The sequence below is a fragment of the Montipora foliosa genome, chromosome 9 (assembly GCF_036669935.1).
Source record: "Montipora foliosa isolate CH-2021 chromosome 9, ASM3666993v2, whole genome shotgun sequence".
Taxonomy (NCBI): domain Eukaryota; kingdom Metazoa; phylum Cnidaria; class Anthozoa; order Scleractinia; family Acroporidae; genus Montipora; species Montipora foliosa.
The window spans coordinates 25,628,782-25,647,210 of NC_090877.1; the positions used below are offsets into that span (position 1 = coordinate 25,628,782).

An 18,429-nucleotide genomic window follows, 5' to 3' on the forward strand; every position below is an offset into this window, starting at 1 on the left:
GATTAAAGACGTCAAAAGATCCGGATTTTAAGATCTAAATCCGGATTTCCCAATCGAAAGCACACTAAATGCCAATCGAGGTTTGCGAGAAAAGATTTTAACAATCCAACCATAATTTTGATTGCCTGTTGCAGCCGAGATTAAATTTCCGATAAGCGCTAAATTGGCTTTCCAAAAGTTGCTTTGCAGAAACAATCTCAGCTCATCTTTATCATATTAAATGAAGTTTAGCAAATAGTTAAGCAAAGTAAGTGAGAAGTTTTCTTTTAAAGCGAAGACAGGGACAAAACTCACCTCGTGCAAACTTGTTGATCTTGCGGCAACTCTTTCTGTTTGACAGTGTTCATCCTTTTATACTACGAGTACTTACTGCATTTGCGGCGTCGTGCAAGGAAACGCAGATTGTATAACTGTTCAATGGGATTACCAAAAGAAAATACTGAGACATGATTTTCCATTCATTACTTTTATTTTTGTCTTTTTTTTTTTGACATCAAATGGGAGTTACAGCAAATGTTATAAACGCGACGGCTTTCGCGCGAAAAATCTGGGCACGAAAGGAACGATAAAGGGCTCGATGTATGAAATATGCAAATTAAGGCACGAAAGGAACGGTGTACAAACGAAGGCACGAAAAGCACGAAATCATGGAACGATAACAAGACTCCATAGGCACGATCGGTGAACGAGAACAAGGCACGAAATGCACGATATTTGGATTCCCTGTTCAAAGGGCACGAAAGGCACGATCAACTTGTTTGTTACGCCGTAAGTGCGGATTTGTGAGTGTTTTTAAAAATTAATTTAAGTCTCCCTTCGCGCTGGTAAAATTAATGTGCCTTTAGCTTGAAAATACCAAAAGTTTTGTCTTCTGTCAACACACATTTGGACTAATCACAAACTAAGTGGGCATCTGTGGACAATAAAACATAACCAAACTTGAGTAAATCATAGAATATCACAGTGATAAGCAACATCGTGCGCAAGGCCTTTTGTACATTAGTTTTTAAAAGAAGTTCTCCTCTTCCTTTGTACATTCAATATATGAATCCTTGAGAAACTGACTCTAAGGTTTCAATAAAATTTGAAGTTGGTGGCTGGCTTCAATAGAGTAACCGAATGTACATGTATAAAAAAAGAGGCCTAATATAAGTGGAATAATTCTGGGTTTTCACGTCACGTCAGAAAAACCTAAAATTAAAAATTTGGAATATCACGCAGCCCTTACTAAAACTTTTACTTAATTTATTGAATGGTAAGCAATTTCATTTTTTCTTTGCATGATACTTGTGTGACGTGAAAACCAAGACTAATAATGTATTAAATTTTTAATTTTCAGAGTGTTCATGGAATAATTTATTGGAAAACAAAATTCCAAAGTGTATTTGAAACAGATTGTCATTTGACTTAAAGTGCCCCTGTGATAAAATAAAAATCATTTCCTTTTTTCCTCAGTTCAGATTTTGAAAGTGTGTTTGCTTAACACTTGACTGGCAAAATTTTGAGCTTTGATTTTTATCCAAAGGCCATTTACTTTGAGTGTAATTTTTGGATTTCATGTGGTCCACCATTACTCAGGTAATGGTACCGATTGGACCATAGAGGATTGAATCGAGGGAAAAGTGACGTCAAAGGCTCACTAGCTTAAAATTTCAGCATGTGAATACAGCTTATTATATGTACAAAATGCAAGTTTAAAAGTCTTGTTCAAAACTTCCATGCTGTTTTATATTATTAATTCTGCAGCATACACACACATTGCATTAATTGATTAATACTAGTGAGCCTTTGACATTGTTATTTTTCTCCTTGATCCAACTCTCTCAAAATCTTAAGGCTAGCAACGGCTGGCAAACCATTAAATAGGAAAATAAACAGGTGTCTTTCAAGTTAAATCAAGGCTTGAAACTTTGGTTGCTTAGTATTTAGTTAACATACAGTCATGTAGATTTGAAATCTGAAGAAAAAGAAGATTTGTAATTGATTTGTATGGTCACAGGGGAACTTTAAATGATGCTATTATTACAGGTAATCTATCATTATCAATAATTAGGGAAATTTTTGTCATTGTTTTCTAGAAAGTGCACAGGGTTCAACTCATTATCGATATCCTGTTCTTCATGAAGTCTGTTGGGGTGCTGATTTGCAGAGTGCAATAACTCGCAAGCTGATTAATGAAACTCATGGTAATGTACAATCTACATGTAGCTGTAGTTATTGTTCAAGTGACCCATCCATGGTTATGCTGAAGTTCTGTTAAACAGGGAAGTTACTAGTATCTTAAACTAAGAAGGAGTCGTATTTTTAGCACTTTAGAAAATTCAGGATATTTAAGTCTCCTTTTTGATGCAATCAAACAGTCCTACAACTTCATGATATTTTAGAATAAAATAGATGTTAATGCTGGTAAGCAAATACTGGGCAGCGCCTGGGAGGAGAGCGTGACTTCCCATCACGTGACTACCTTATTTGGCTCTTTCATTCATCCCGCCATGCGAGCCTTCTCAGTTTGACATTTCCAAAGCTCAACTAGTTCTGTTTTTTCCGTTCAGCAATTTAATCTTTGTGGGGGAATTTGCTGACCTCACAAACGAGATTTTTTACGCTCCCTGCTACCTCAAACCATTTATTTATTACTGGAACTCGGGAACAATTTATTGAACGGCTTCACACGGTAGATCCTTGTAGCTCGCGTACACCAAGCGTCCATCTGACCAGCAGAGACACGTTCACGCTCCCCGTGAACCCCTTTACTTCAAGTGTTTCTGCAGAGCAAGTTTCATCCTGTATAGATTCACCAGCAACTGTCATCATCCCTGACGATGCGCTGCTTGAAACAGCGGTCAAAATGGTCAAATTTTATTCCAAGATGGTGTCCAAGCAAGAAGAGCTTCACACACAGACATGTCCCCAACCACGTTAGCCACTCTCATTTCCATCATCATGGACGAAAATCGAAGAATCTACCGCCAAATCAGTTCCTGCTCCAACCTCAAGAGCCTCCGCCTCAATCTGTGCAACCTTGACAAACTCCGTGCCATTTGCTACTCACCGACGACTTCGACTTCATCGCCAGCCTTCTCAACCATCCCAGTGCCAGCAACAACATTCCTTCCCCATTTTTCAAGGACAGTCGCCGTTATCAGCACGTTCCAACCAAAGTTAAACATGCAACATCAAAGGGTGAGTATGTTGAATTTGACACGGTGCTGCCAGAAAACTTGTGCCTTTCAGTCAACGACCTTCCCGGGCTTTCCATTTCCTTTATCGGTAAACCACAAAGCGTTCTTCCCTCCTCTCGGAAAAAGTAAGCCCAGCTTGATTCTTGTCAGCATTTCTGTATGTTGTTCTGCACTTCTCACTTCTTTTCCCCAAAGGAGATGTTCTCCTATCAAGCGACTATTCGATTACCCAAAGGAATTTGCGGGCTTGGCATGGCCTTCCTATGATGTTGACTTTCGTAGGAAAACAGCCTCAAACCTCCCCCTCCAAAACAGACATCTAACCCAGGGTCCAAATTAACTTGTGCATTTTGATCTGTTTTATGGATACCAGAAAGCAACGACCGCATGGTCTTGTGTATGTGTCAAGCATTATCTTTTCGCTTTCAAAAGCGCACATTTTGGAGAGAAAATGTATCCTACCTCAAATGTACATGTAATAATGAAATCTATCTGCCCCCTAGTTTGTCGAAAATTTCAGCTACGGAAACACTAGTCACACCCTGTCGAACACAAACCGCCATAGTGTTACATTCCTCACACCAGTCCTTGAATCTCTTTACCGAGTCGTTTTTCCCCCTGCAATACATATTTTATGAGAAACGACGGCTTGTGACGTTATGGAGGTTGTTAACGGAAAAACTCCTTCATTTCTATTTCAAAAACAGTCGCAGGATAAAAAGTAAGACACCTGTTGGCAAACAGATCTGACCTTAACAATAGGTCGCCCACAGGCGACCAGTTGTGAAATTCTGGTTACCAGTAGCAACCAGGAAGGTGCAGACCCGGTAACCTGCCTCCAGAGTAATCCCCATTCACCCCTGAGGGAGCTCCTGGGAATGGCCCAGAAAGACCGCTACTACCTTGACAAAGCCCTTCCCGTTGGCCTACGGAGTGCCCCTTCATTTTTAATTAGCTTTCCGTATCCTTTGAGTGGTTCGTTACGCATTATTTAAAGATCCCTTCCATCACCCTCATTCCGGGGTTTTTTAATAAATTTTGAAAACTTTGAAAAGAATTGAAATCTAGGAGCCCGGATGTGGGTTTTTTTTCCCCTGGCTGTCTGGGCATCGACATCACTAACAGATGTCTGCTGACATGAAGCTGTACATGGCCAGGTTGGGGGACAATGTTTTCGCATTGGCGAGTGGCAAAGGCGAGTGCAACTAACTAGGAATTCATAAAAATATTCAACTTCCAAAAAAGAGTAGAACGTACTGTGGGGGATTTCTTGTTATTCTAGTTGTTTTATTGAATTTGAATAAATGGAAGTGGCTCGAAGTGAATAGGTGAGAGTTGTGTGATTCAAACTTGTAGAAAAAGTAGGCGGCGCTAACTTAGGGAGTAGCTGGCGAGGTTTTACAGTTGCCGGCTTTAGGTGGGGGCCTCTACACATTCTGGATGATTTCTACATTGTTCCACCACCTCCCCTCCTCCCTCTGTGCAACAGCCATGAATTAGATTCTTATCCCCCCTTGACTTCATCGAGTTGAGTATTTCCCCTCCCCCGAGAAAAACCTGCCCTACCCAAGTTCTGGAGTTTTCCGGAATTATGCTTTACTCTGTCCAAATGCAGGCTAGGCTCCCTGAGCATCATTTAATGAGAACCCGCACTGTCCTTTCCGAAGGTCTTCAAAAGGGCTCGTTTTTCTGCATGATCTCCCGTCCCTCATCCGGGTCCTTACAGTTCGCTTGAAAGGTTCCCCACCCAGACGCCTGATAATGCAACGCATAACCAACCTAACCCACAGTCTCCAAACCATGGCAGGTCTTTTTCCTTAACAGGGAGCTCTGGAAGATGTTGTCTTTTGGCAACTTTTTCTCGACTGGTGGACTGTGCCATTCGGCACTTGAGGGCTTTCTGTGACATTCTCTTTCCTTGGGCTTTCTGCCCTCTCAAGTTCATGTAGTACTATTGCAAATGACTATTTTGACAGAAATGTTTTGCACAAGGGTCCTATCCCCTCCAGTCAAATGTGTTGTGCGAGGGTCCTATCCCCTCCAGTCGAATGTTTTGTGCAAGGGTCCTATCCCCTCCAGTCTAATGTTTAGTGCGAGGGTCATATCCCTTCCAGTCAAATGTTTTGTGCGAGGGTCCTATCCCCTCCAGTCAAATTTTTTGTGCAAGGGTCCTATCCCCTCCATTCAAATGTCTAGTGCAAGGGTCCTATCCTCTCCAGTTAATTGTTTTGTGTGAGGGTCCTATCCCCTCCAGTCTCTATTTGATGCCCATTGGCTTTGGTTTTTATGCTTATGTCGTACTTTCGACCCCTATCTCCACTCGTCGGTTCTGTCCTTTCACCTTTGGGGCAGGCAATGTTTGCTTGGGGTCATTTTTTCTCCCTGTCAAATTGGGAGCAAAACCACTAAGTGGGCCTCGCACAGGGCACTTCTCGTTTATCTCGGCGTTTTGGGCGGGGAGTTGCTGCCTGCGGCACCCCTTCAGCCCTGTGCTGATGCCCCGTTAGGGAGGGGGTATATTGTTACTTTGCTGGACTGGGTTAACTTGGCCCCAGGACATTATGCCAGCCACTACGCCCGCCTTTGCAATACAGGCATGAGGCACCCCTTGGGCTAGTTGCCGAGGCCCGTCATCCGGTGGTCCATACCGGCGGTGGGTATTATCCGTGCCTTGCCAGTACATTCCCTGCCCCTCATGTACGCCCAAGTTGTGGGTATTGTCTTTTATTGCGCACCAAAGCATTAACCCTAGCATGTCTGCTCCTTTATTTTTGTGTGTCAGTCTGTGTTGTTTTATCCACCACATTTTCAGAAAGATGACCTTTAACACATATAACTGTTCTCTAGTTGTGACTTTTCCATTAAGTAGCAATGTCAGTCATAGTCTGTTTATTCTAAATGAACCATTGTCATATGCAGTTCTATTAAGGATTACAATACCGTTCCCTTCGTCAGGTTTCAAAATGACTATGTCCCTGTTCTTTCTGAGACTCCTCAAGATGCTGTGTTTGAGATCTGAAGTGGTAGGTCTATACGAGGATATGTAACAGTGAGCCAGGTGAGAAAGATTTGCAACTATTTTGCTGGTGTTGGAGGTGTCAATAAGATGACTTTTATCGTGTGGCTAATCAGTTTGAAGCAAGCAAAAATATCAGTCTTGCTAATGGTCGGAGGATAAATCGAGTGTGTTAGACCAAACTTTAGTGCTTCCAATTGATCTGGGGTGAGGTTGTAACCAGATAGATTCGTGATGGTATCTTTGGAGGTGAAAGGAAGAACTACATTTTTTGTCAGCTTTTTCAGTTTCTTGTCATGAGCCTTGATAAAGTGACCGGAGGTTTTCGAGACATTGTGTGCGATCGATTTCTGCAGAATGTAGCGATCAAGTGTGTTTAAGATGGTAGAGTGTGTTCCAATAGGCTGTCCCTTTGGAGGACCAGCTTGTGAAATTCCTTTGTTCGTTTTTGTATGGCGCTTCGTAATAGTCGTTTCCTGAAGGCCAAAGCATCCTGTGGGTTCATTGTAGCTGGTAGATGGAAACAGATGAACTTAGGAAAGACACCAAAGGATTGGCAGTTTCGCAGGAAGTTTAAGTCCAACTCAGCTTTCCTTGCCTTGATCGAGACCTACTCGAATTTGCGAAGATCAGTTCTAAATGTTGAGACGTCCTTCATATCTGGCTGCTATGTCGTGGATAATGGAACCAAAAGGTCGAGACAGCAGAAAGCAAATCGTTATCTTTAAGAAAGTTATGACATTTTTTAATTTCGAAGACATGTTTTTGTTTATTCAAATGCAAAAAGGTACCTTTGATTATTATTCATTTTTGAACCTTTTTAAATTGGACAAATATTTTAAATTTGGCATATTAGCTAACAAAGTTTGGAGCCTAACAAGCTCTGAATTCTCCAATATAATTATTAGTAACGTATGCGTGTAGGTGTAGTATGTATGAATCAGTTCTCACCAGGCTGCGCCCTTGCAGAATTCCCGCACGAAAAATAGAAATGGTGCATTACAGGTAAGCCATGCACTGCGCACATAGATGCTATGAGTGAAACAGACTTCAAGAAGTAAGTTAGCAGTCTTTTAATGGTTCCAGCGAATAGTCGAGCTCTTTGCTTCTTCAACTGAATGAAGGAGTAACTGTTGAATACCCTGCCACTTGAAGCTGTACCTGGTAAAATTATGGCTATGTGGCTCCATAGCTATGTGGCTATTCGGCGCCCTGGCTACAAAGCTATGTGGCTACTCGGGTACATGGCAACAAAGCTACATGGCTACAAATGAATATACTGTACCTCATTCTTAAATCCGTGAGCCAAAATAAGCACGCTAAAACAAGGGTCGTTTTGGCTCATGGATTTAAGGAGGACTGAGTTATATTCATGTGTTAGCATGCTTGTTTTGGCTCATGGATTTAAGAACAAGGTATATTCAAGTGTTAGCGTGCTTGTTTTTGGCTCTTGGATTTAAAAATGATATGACAGATGTATATTCATGTGTTAGCATGCTTGTTTCATCTTATGGATTAAAGAGGGATGTATATTCATATGTCAGCGAACATTTTTCATTATTTAATTAGGCATGTAGCAGCATAGTCGTTTTGCCAGGTTGCCAGGCCACTTAGTCTCCTTTCCGTGTAGCTCAGTAGCCAAGTAGCCACTTAGCCTCCTAGCCTTGGAGGAGTGGGGGGGTATTCAGCAGTTTATCAAAGTACCGGTATTCAAAGCCCTTTCAAAGCTGGGAGCAGGCTCATGTTATTCGTCGTGGCACAGAGAAAATTACATTCATTTGTTTCTTTTGCCCTAAAGTACCAAGGATTTAAGAAAGTGTAGAAGATCATCGAAATGCTGGTGAAGAGGACATTGAAGAGGACAATGCGGCAAGCAAAGATCAAAAAGCTATTTCGCTGAAGAAGACCTTGTTTTTGAGAGTGAATGGCAGTCAAAATACCCATGGCTTGCCTATGATGGCGACAAAAAGATAACGACCTGTAAGATCTGTCTCAAGGCAAACAAATCAAATGGATTTACAATTATATTGTTGAAGGGCCACCTTTGCAAGAGTTCCAATTTGAATGTTCCTTGATGTAGACATAGAAATCAGGAAGGATTTTTTTCAAGCTACCTGCAAATAACTTTGTCCCACTTAAGCTCCTGCAGGGCCCCTATTTTTCAGGAAAGGGGGTCCTGGAACTCCCTAAGACAAAATCCCGGTGAGAACACTGATGTATTTCCTGTTAAACATTCAGCTTGTAATGCTGTGGAGAGAATGGTCTGTTGTCATCATAATGCCTTCATTTTTTGTTTTTCACTTTCAACAGTTCCTTTCCTTAACATAAAATAATAATAATTATTATTGAGTAGCCTTTGAAGAGAAAAATTTCAATGCTGATAGTACTCTGAAAGGGCAATATTGGGAACACAAAATGGAGAAAAAATACACACCTCTTGCCATAAAATTGTGAATTGCTTCCCAACCTAGCATTATACTGGCATCCTCGTCTCGAAAAGGCGATGGTTAGCACTGGGGATTTGGGCAGGATCTTGTATGACTGTGTAGCCCATTCCTGGAGCGGCAGTCTCTGTTGCAGGTGGGGCAGACGTGCCTTGTGGAAACGCGTGCAGAGTTCTTTCCTTGCCGCTCTCTTGCATGTAGTCTGGACTCTAGCATTCACTTCCGCCTTTGCAACCCCTGCTTTGACACTTTGCTGCCATGTATCTCGGTGTTTAGCGATGTCCTCCCATGCACTGGTGTTGATTAGTGCAGATCGCAAGTCTCGCTTGATGATGTCCTTGTAGCGCAGCAGTGGTCGACCCACGTGACGGACGCCCTCCCGCAGTTCTCCATAAAGGATTTCTCTTTGTAGGCAGTCAGGCTCCATGCAACGTGCATGGCGGAGCCAACGAAGGCATCGCTGAATGAGCAGTGATAGCATGCTCAGTGAGCCAGCGCGCTCCAGGACCTTGGTGTTGGTGACTCTGTCCTGCCACCTGATGTGCAGCAGGCACCGAAGGCAGCGGAGGTGGAATCCGTTGAGTCGCCGCTCTTGTCTGGCATAGGTGGTCCATGACTCACAGCCATAAAGGAGAGTCGACAGGACACAAGCTTGGTAGATGCACATCTTGGTCCTTTCGCTCAACAGGTCATTGCCCCACACTCGCTTATTGAGTTTGACCATGACAGCAGCTGCTTTGGCGATCCTGCAGCTGATCTCAGCATTGAGCAAAGTCGAGCTTGACACGGTGGAGCGCAAGTAGGTGAAGGTGTCCCCAACCTCCAGCTCCGTGTTGTCAATGGCGATGACTGGGGAAGACTCAGCACCTTGTGCCAGGATGTTGGTCTTCCTGAGGCTGGTCATTAGCCCAAACTCCTTGCAGGCATGGGACAGCTTGTCTACCAGATGTTGGAGGCCCTCCTCGCTGTGCAGCGTTGTCTGCAAACAGCAGCTCCGATATGAGCACCATGTAAACTTTGGTTTTGGCGCGGAGTCTGGCGATGTTGAAGAGTTTGCCGTCTGACCTCGTCCAGACATAGACACCTGTACAGACTACAAAGGCATACTGGAGCAGCATCAAGAAGAAAATCTCGAACAGGGTTGGAGCAAGGACACAGCCCTGCTTTACTCCACTGCTGACTGGGAAGGCATTGGAGGTGGCCCCATCAAAGCAGACCATACTCTGCATGTCCTGGTGAAAGGAGGTGATGATTGCCAGGAGCTTTGGGGGGCAGCCAATCTTCTAGAGGATCTTGAAGAGCCCGCTTCTGCTCACCAAGTCAAAAGCTTTGGTGAGGTCCACGAAGGCGAGGAACAATGGCTGCTGCTGCTCTCGACACTCTTCCACTGTCAGCGTGTTGTCAAGCTCCTCTATGACTCGAAAGCCAGGCAGGACATTGAGGGCATTGATTGCACATGCGCTGTTATGCACAGAGTACTTAATACTGTACATTTTCTCTGATTATCAGCATCGATGTTTCCATTAAAGGCTACTGAACACGAGTACTCATTACAGTTACCGTAAAATGGAATTGTGCCTCCCCCTAATTTGATCATCTGCAAAGTGGTTTCTATGATTTTTTGTTTTGTAGCTATATTTGTGGATCTACAAGACCTGCCCGATGCTGGTGGAATGGGACGAAAGACAAAGTAAGGGGATAAAATTTTGATTTACTGTTGTCAATGAAAATGTAATGGATTATTTTGTGAATTTCAAGAATTTTAGATTATTTTTGTTTCATGGCAGTTGTGGCAGTTAGACATTGTATTAATATTTTAATTTGTGTTAACTACTGCAAGAGGTACAAAGCTAACAAGATCTTTGCATAGTGGTTTCATTGACCGCAATTGAAGAGATTGCACATCTTGAAATAATGAAAGGTTTTGAAAAAACATTTTGAAAAAACATTTCAGAATAAAGAGTAGCGAGATAAAAACATGACGTTTGGGAGACTACATGTCACCATTATCAAATGCAAATTATAATTATTGTCAGTTAGGTAACGTTATATAAAAGATAGAGAGTGGGAAAATACATTAGAATAAATGAGGCAGGGATAAACAAAAGAATGAATAAAATTTAAATAATCAGTTTCGTTGGAATGGAGTCATTTTGAGTGTTCAGGGTTGGTATCTTTTTCCTTATTAAAAGTGTCTCATAAATAAGGGACAACCAAACCAATCTTAAGAGCAATTTACCACCTGAAATGCTGCGGAAAGTTTGAGTGCCATATTTATGAGATGCTTTTAAGAAGGACTCAATTCTAGCAAAACTGTTTATTTAAATTTTGTTCATTCTTTTGTTTATCCCTGCCTCATTTATTCTAATGCATTTTCCCACTCTCTATCCTTTACGTTAAGTTTGCATTTGATAATGGTGACATGTCATTGCCGAAACGTCATGTTTTTATCTCGCTACTCTTTATTCGGGAAGTATCTTGACTGTTGCTTTTTTTTACTTAAGGAATAGGTAACGCTGGTACAGTGGTCCACAAGTGCAACATTGACTTGCAGTCCAGTACCACTTGGCTGTCTGTCATTTTTACTTGATTTGTCAGAGACATCTGTCCAACTGTTGACCAAACAGCAATTTGAATTTGCTGCGAGCAATTTGAATTTGATGCGAGCAATTTAAATTTGTTGCATGAGCTATTTGTATTTGCTGTGGACGTTTTGTTGAGCATATTCGCTGTGAACATTTTGTAATTTCAATTGCTGTGAGCAATTATTTTTGAATTTGTTGTGATCAATTTGTAATAATTATTGAATGTAGACAATAATTACAGATTATTTGTAATTTGCTGTGATGGAATTGTTTTTGAATTGAGTTATTTGTGATGATGTTGCACTTGAAGCCCACCATACATGTGAGATGGACAGTCTTTGACACTATCTTGTTAAATTTGGCATGCATCTTAACATGAGAATTAATGAAAAGTCTAACCTAAAGAGTTCTCGTGTAACTGTTGGTTTATAGAATAATGATTATAATCACTGTTTGGTAATGTACTATGTTTTTTCTTTTCTCAGTCTCATTAAAATTAGCAGAAGATATAGAAGTGTCATTAGAGCTTGTATTCTTGATCTTGAGGAAAAAGATGGTATGCAGTTTCACACCCCATTTATTTTTCACAGAACAAGGATATTTAAAGTGATCTTTATAACCCTTTTTGCATTTTTATGTGGAGCTGTGTTAATGATGCCAGGGATTTCAATAAAATACAAAGTGAGGAGCTTCTTTGGCCAGAGTAATGGATTGTTATTATTGTCAAAATGAATTTTAATCTTAGGTTTGAGAGAATCTGTCTTTTTTAGGGAAAAAAAGTAACTGTCTCCTCTGAGTGAAGTAGCCGATTGTCAGCTTTCTGTACTTAGTAATAAATGTATTGAAACCTCTGGCTGCAAGCATTTATTGCAACAGAAACTACATTGCATTTTAACCCACTGATTCTTCAGGCACCCTAGGTTTCCCTGAGTTGAGGAGTAAAATTGTCTGGCGTTAGACAGTAAAATCTGTGAAGGTGACTGGGTTAACCCATTGACTCCTGGGGGTTCCCCACTGATGAGTAAAATCGTCTGGCGTTAGAGTAAAACAAAGTGGCCGGTTTAGGCCAGTTTGGGTGTCAAAGGGTTAAATTAAACATAAGTTTTCGGTTAAAAGAGGTTACATCCATTTGTTGGAGATCACTACACAAAGTTTGTCCCCTTCATACTCTGGGTACAGTGCATGGATTTTTTAACTTCTACTATTGTTTGTGAAAAAGTGTGAGGCTGGTTCTGCATTTTATTGACCATGAAAATTTGGTTTTATCAGACAAGTTGATAACGATAAATTAACCACCATAAGTTAGAAAGACTCATGAAATCTTTCTCTCTCTGTCCATTTGACCATTTTAATGCCTGGTCAGCTTCACTTCCTTTCCTTAACCCTTTGACGTCCAAACCGGCCGAAACCGGCCAAACTTAGTATTTTACTCTGTGTAACGCCAGACGATTTTACTCGTCAATGGGGACCCCCTGGGAGTCTATGGGTTAATCATGCACTCACTGAAAAACTCTATGTCCCTATTAAAGCGATGACTGATACACAGTACCAGAACCTCATTGCCTTGAAGCATTTCACTGTGGTTCAGAGCTGGTTTTTTTTTTTATGTAATGTACCTCGTGCATTTTCCCACAGGTTCAGCTTTGATCTTATTTTTGTCCATATTTGGGAATAAAATTGGTGTCCTGAAATGCCTCGCTTTGTTCCAAGGAAAAGAGTTGCAAGTTACACGCTTCAAGGTCATTTGCTTCTGACTGGTACCTAACATGTCAAAAAAGTCCATGCACCATTTGTAAAAAGCAGGGAAAAAGTGTAACAGGTTCTTTCTGCAATCTTGCTTACTGTAAACTTAAGAAAGTACACTAGTGGTCACAGTAGAAGGCTGTTGACAGGTTTTAGAGCTACATGTATCTCTGGGGTGCATTATTTTGTTCGGGCCTTAGGCAATACGGTGAGGATTCTTGTACTGTTCTGTGATCTTTAATTTTACTTAAATAATATTACACCTAGGTGATGCCAGACAGCCCTCCCCTGGCAGTTTACAGTCATCTGTTTCACAGGTAAGAAAAGCAGTCAATAATATCTGCAGCACTGCAGCAAGTGCTGAAATAGCTGTTTAATTATCTAGTAGTATTAATTTTGTTGATTGCCACAGCACGTAATTGCCTTTTTGAGCTTTGCAAGGTGAAGAACTACCGGCAACCTTGTGAAAGCAGACCCAGGTCTACGTTCTGATCTGATCTGAAGCCTTTCCCTGGAGAGGTGTTCGAGCTGGTGCCAAGAGAGACTCCTCTCGACTGGATGGTGTGGTCTGTGTCTCTCCTCCAGGTGTTACACGGTCTCCCTCTCCATCTACTTCCCTGTGGGTTCCAACCAAGGGCTTGTCGAGCAATGCAGTCCTTCGATCTCCTAAGTGTATAGCCAATCCAGGCCCATTTTCTACTCATCATCTGTTGCCTCACAGGTGCTTGACCTGTGGCTTCCCATAGATTAAAATTGCTGATAATGACAGGCCAATAAATACCAAGGATTCTGCGTAGGCATCTATTTATAAAAGTCTGTAATTTTGACACGGTCTTCTCAGTCATTCTCCATGTTTCAGACCCATAGCCCATAGAGCAAGACAGACTTTACATTAGAATTGAAAATTCTAATTTTGGTGGCTGTTGTTATTTCCCTGGATCTCCAGATGTTTGCTAAGATATTAAATGTGCTACATACTTTCCCTATCCTTGCCAATACGTCTTCATCTGTTCCCCTGTGATGTTAATAACACTGCCTAAGTATGTGAAGGATGTTACCTCTTCTACGCTGAGATTATTGATGGTAATATGCTCATTCGATTTGCCGTTGATCCTTATGATCTTTGTCTTGTCAGTATTGATGATAAGTCTACATTAGTCATCCACAAAGGGGCTGACTCATCGCTGTTAATCCAGGATGACTTTTATATTAATTTTATAAATATTGATATCAATTAATTTTTTACCCTTTTTCAGAAAACCTCTTAAGATAAACTGAATTGAAATCTACCATTATGCCCACTCTGTTACTTGGACTAAGTGATAAGCATGACTGCTTTATTTTAAACTTATTGAAGAAAAATGGCATTTTCGTTTTTGAATATGGAATCAGTTATCTTATCGAAAGGCTTTCGACATGGTGGACCATAAGCTATTGTTGCGCAAGTTGGAACAGTATGGTATAGTTAACCGGGAGCTTGCCTGGTGTCACTCTTATCTGTTGGATAGGAAGCAAGTGGTCCGTGTAAATGGGAGTGAGTCAAGCGAAGCTTTGATGTTGCATGGAGTCCCTCAGGGCAGTATTTTAGGTCCTTTATTCTTCATCTTGTTTATCAATGATCTGCCCTTGTATACAAGTGCTCAGTTGGACCTTTACGCAGACGATACGACTGTCACCGCTTTTGCGGATGTAAAAAACTTAGCCACCTTAAGTTCATCATAATGATTAAATAAGTCTGTCTCTGAAATTCAATTATGGGCTTCAACAAATAAGCTCCCATTAAATGAAGACAAGACTAGAGTACTCACAATCACTGGGAAAAGATGTGTAGCTAACATTAATGGAAGTGACATAGATGTTATTGCAAACGGAAAACAGCTCAGTAATGTGGACTGTGCTACCTTATTTGGCGTAGAAATTGACAGCAAATTGACATTTAATGAACATATTGAGAAAGTTTGTAAAAAGTTGGCCCCTAGAATCGCAATACTGCGTAAGATTCGAGCCTGTCTACCTCTTAAACAGCGATTTCACTTTTATAATAGCATTATTCGCCCTGTTATGTCGTACACTAATGTTGTTTGGGCAAATTGTGATAAAGAGTCGGTTTATAGGGTCTTAAGATTGCAAAAACGTGCGGCACGCGTTATTTCTTATGCCGATCGCATGACACCATCAGTTGCTTTGTTAACAAGCTAGGTTGGATTCCGTTTTATGAGCAGCATAAGATAGATAAAATAATGCTTAATAATGTATAAGCGAATTAATGGGCATATGCCGAATTATCTATAAGTAAATGAACACTTAATTTTGAATAATGAGCGGCATTCCCACAACACTAGATACTCAAGCATTAAATGCTGTTTGTCCTAAATATATAAGAGAAACAGAGGGTGGACGCTCTTTCGCTGTTTCGGCAACAAGACTGTGGAATAGTACAATGTATACCAATTGAAATTAGGAAACTGGGTTCTGTAGCATGTTTTAAAAAGAACATGTTTGCCAAGATTTTTAACGAACAACGTTTGCATCATTTCATCATTTGATCGAATCTTGTATTATTTTAAATGTTTATATATTTTAGCTTACAATATTTGTTAGTTTGTAAATAGTTGTGTATTTTATGAGGGCCACAAATTTATTAGCCTTTGGCTATTAAGTGCTACCCTCTTTAAATAAAGGCTTTACTTACTTACTTACTTTACAGGCTCTTATAGACCCAAGCAGACAGTCAATTATTTTTCATAAACCTGATCATTATATCCAGCAACACTTTGTAACCAGTCATTGGTTGTATAATAATTATACAATACATATTTTTATTATGTATTGACTGGTTTGCCTCCGGCCAGTTGGGATTCTTAACAGTTGTTGTTGTTCTGTTCCGTCATTTCGTTGTGTTTCATTGGCCCTGAAAAGCCCCTATGGGGAGCGGTCAATTAAGTATGTATTTGTATTTGTATTTGTATTCTACTGTAGTGTCTTGGGACTTTCATTGAAACTTAAATGTTGTCTTTAAAGGACTTGCAGTGAAAGTCGAAATGTGTTCTTGAAATTGTGAGTTAGTTAATTACCGGTAACCCACTGACCCCTAAACCCTTCGACGAGTAAAATCATCTGGCATTATTAGACAGAGAGGAAAATCCATCAAGTCATGCTCCTAGGAGTCAATGGGTTCAAATTTATAATTTATATTTTTCGAAACTTAGGTGTTAGTGCATCAGAGATGAGCATTGTTGTTTACTTGTTCTTTCCTCAGAGGCATCTTTTGACATTGATTGAAACTGTTTGGCACCTCAGTGAGATTCTTTTCATCGAGACTTTGCCAGGTACTTTGCCATAATTTGTTAATTGATCATGTTCTAAGTGAGCACTATGGGCCCCAGGGAACTGGCGTGAGTTTCAAATTTGAGCCAATCAATGAATTGACACCATCACGTGAAAGACTACATTGAGATTGATTATCTGTCCAAGTTTGGTGCTTTTAGGTCGAACAGAGACCATGTTATGAACTTTAAAAGATAGTTAAAATCGATACAAACATCTCTAAATTTGAGGCTGCATATAAACTCTCAGTTGTCCCAATTCAAGTGTTTATATGGTTTTAAGGGAGGCAGCCTCAAGATTAAAGACATTTGTATGGATTTTTAACTACCGGTATGTTTTAAAGTTGGTAACTTGGTCTCAGTTCGACCTGAAAGCATCAAACTTGGACAGAATGATGGTCAATCTCAACGTTATCTTTCATGTGATGGTGTCAATTTATCGATTGGTTCAAATTTGAAACTCGTCCCAGTTCCCTGTGCAATTCTGGAATGGCCTATAACTGGAAACATAATTTATAAGAGAAGTCCGTTGTGTTTACTGAGGCGAAAAAGTGAAGTCAACCACCTGTGAGAGGCCCCATTCAAGAAAAACACTTGAACATTACTGTCTTTAAGATGGCTCCCTAGAGTATTTGCAAAAATAATACCCTTACTACAGGGCACAAGTTACAAAAGGAAACCTAATTAATGTCTCTCATAGTTTTCCCTGTAGAGACTTATCAATATGGTTACTGATGTAATAAATAAAGGCTTATATTTTGGGTGTAAATTTTTGGATTATGGCCATTACCATGGCAACATCACATCTTATGACAGGCAGATATATTCCTATTTTAGGCCTAAATTCCTTAATATTTATACAAGTTTTCCTTTGGTGATTTTTTTTCATTCTTTGCCACATTATGGAAATGGTATTGCCTGACATTTTGAAGTGGTAAAAAGTCAAAGTTTTGCCAATATTCTGTAATTTGTCATTTTTCTAAATATAATCGATTAGCTCTGGCATATTTTAACAAATATACTAGGGTATTTGATAGGAACTGTACGTGGTTAGAACTGCGCCAATTTTATAAACGATTTGCAGAAGGGAACATGAGAAAATTAGCCATTGATTTTCAGATTTGGTCCTGCAGATGTCACAAAAATCAGAAAAACATGCGTGATTCAGGCTTCGCGCGCCACATGACGAGACGCAGCGGGGTCTGTATGGAAGTATTTTGATGGAATGCGGGGTTGTTGTCCCCACATTCCTTTCATACTTGAAATTCGGTACAGTGGTAAATTAACACTTTGAAAGACTAAGGCGTTCAAGTCTGCCTTCAAGCTGTCAGCAAATATCTTGTTACCAAAATTGGTTGACGTTTATTTCACTTAGCAGACACATATGAGAATTAAAACTTTAACGATGGAAGACAACAGAGCTATTCTGTATGGTGCACATGGCTATTACATTGAAAGTGACTATCGTACCACGTTCGGACGTGACTCAGGGTCTTTATTTTAGAGACTCATCTGGTTGTTGGTTGTCGGGTTTTATATTTTGTCCAAAAAATGAATTTACAGCATTTTTAGCGGTAGACTGGTCAGTCATTATTGAAGTTTGAGGAAAAATCAAATTTTTCCCTTCCCACACATCTTCAGTGTTTTCATCAAAACCATTCACCTATGGACAAATAGTAAAGGGGTCATTTAGCTATCAGAGCATGTGCTTTCCTTTTGTTATGTTCTGAGGTTGCTATGTATGTTTGCATTTGAAGTATTCCTAAAATAATTATTTGGGAAACATCATACATGAAGGGTCTTTCCATACCATTGTCTCTCCAGTGAATTATTGGATTCACGTGTCGTTGATTGTATTTTTTTTATTTCCTACTCCTCTTCTTGTTTCTTATATGGGGAATCAGGGTTGAACAGGCATTGCTGTGCTATTTTCAACCATTACACTGAAATGCATGTCCAAAGGCAATGTAGCTTTGGCCTTTCTGAAATATTTTTTATGAAGAGGTTCATAAATATGTTTTCCTTCATTCTGACGTAATTAATATTCTCTTGCATTTTTTGCATTTTAAATTCGGTTCAGTGGGTGTGAGAACTGGAATTGAAATCATCCCTTTCCAAACCAGAAGATTATAC

The 18,429-nt window shown here is 40.3% G+C and overlaps 1 protein-coding gene across 1 annotated transcript in view; it reads left to right on the plus strand.

The window, feature by feature from the left end:
- LOC137970262 (nuclear pore complex protein Nup85-like) overlaps window positions 1-18,429 on the plus strand; it is a 62,257-nt gene that overhangs the window by 5,432 nt on the left and 38,396 nt on the right. Inside the window, exons 3-7 of the mRNA XM_068816781.1 lie at window positions 2,079-2,186; window positions 10,275-10,332; window positions 11,713-11,783; window positions 13,238-13,287; window positions 16,230-16,299. Coding sequence (XP_068672882.1) covers window positions 2,079-2,186; window positions 10,275-10,332; window positions 11,713-11,783; window positions 13,238-13,287; window positions 16,230-16,299 — 357 coding nt within the window. The remainder of the gene's footprint in view (window positions 1-2,078; window positions 2,187-10,274; window positions 10,333-11,712; window positions 11,784-13,237; window positions 13,288-16,229; window positions 16,300-18,429) is intronic.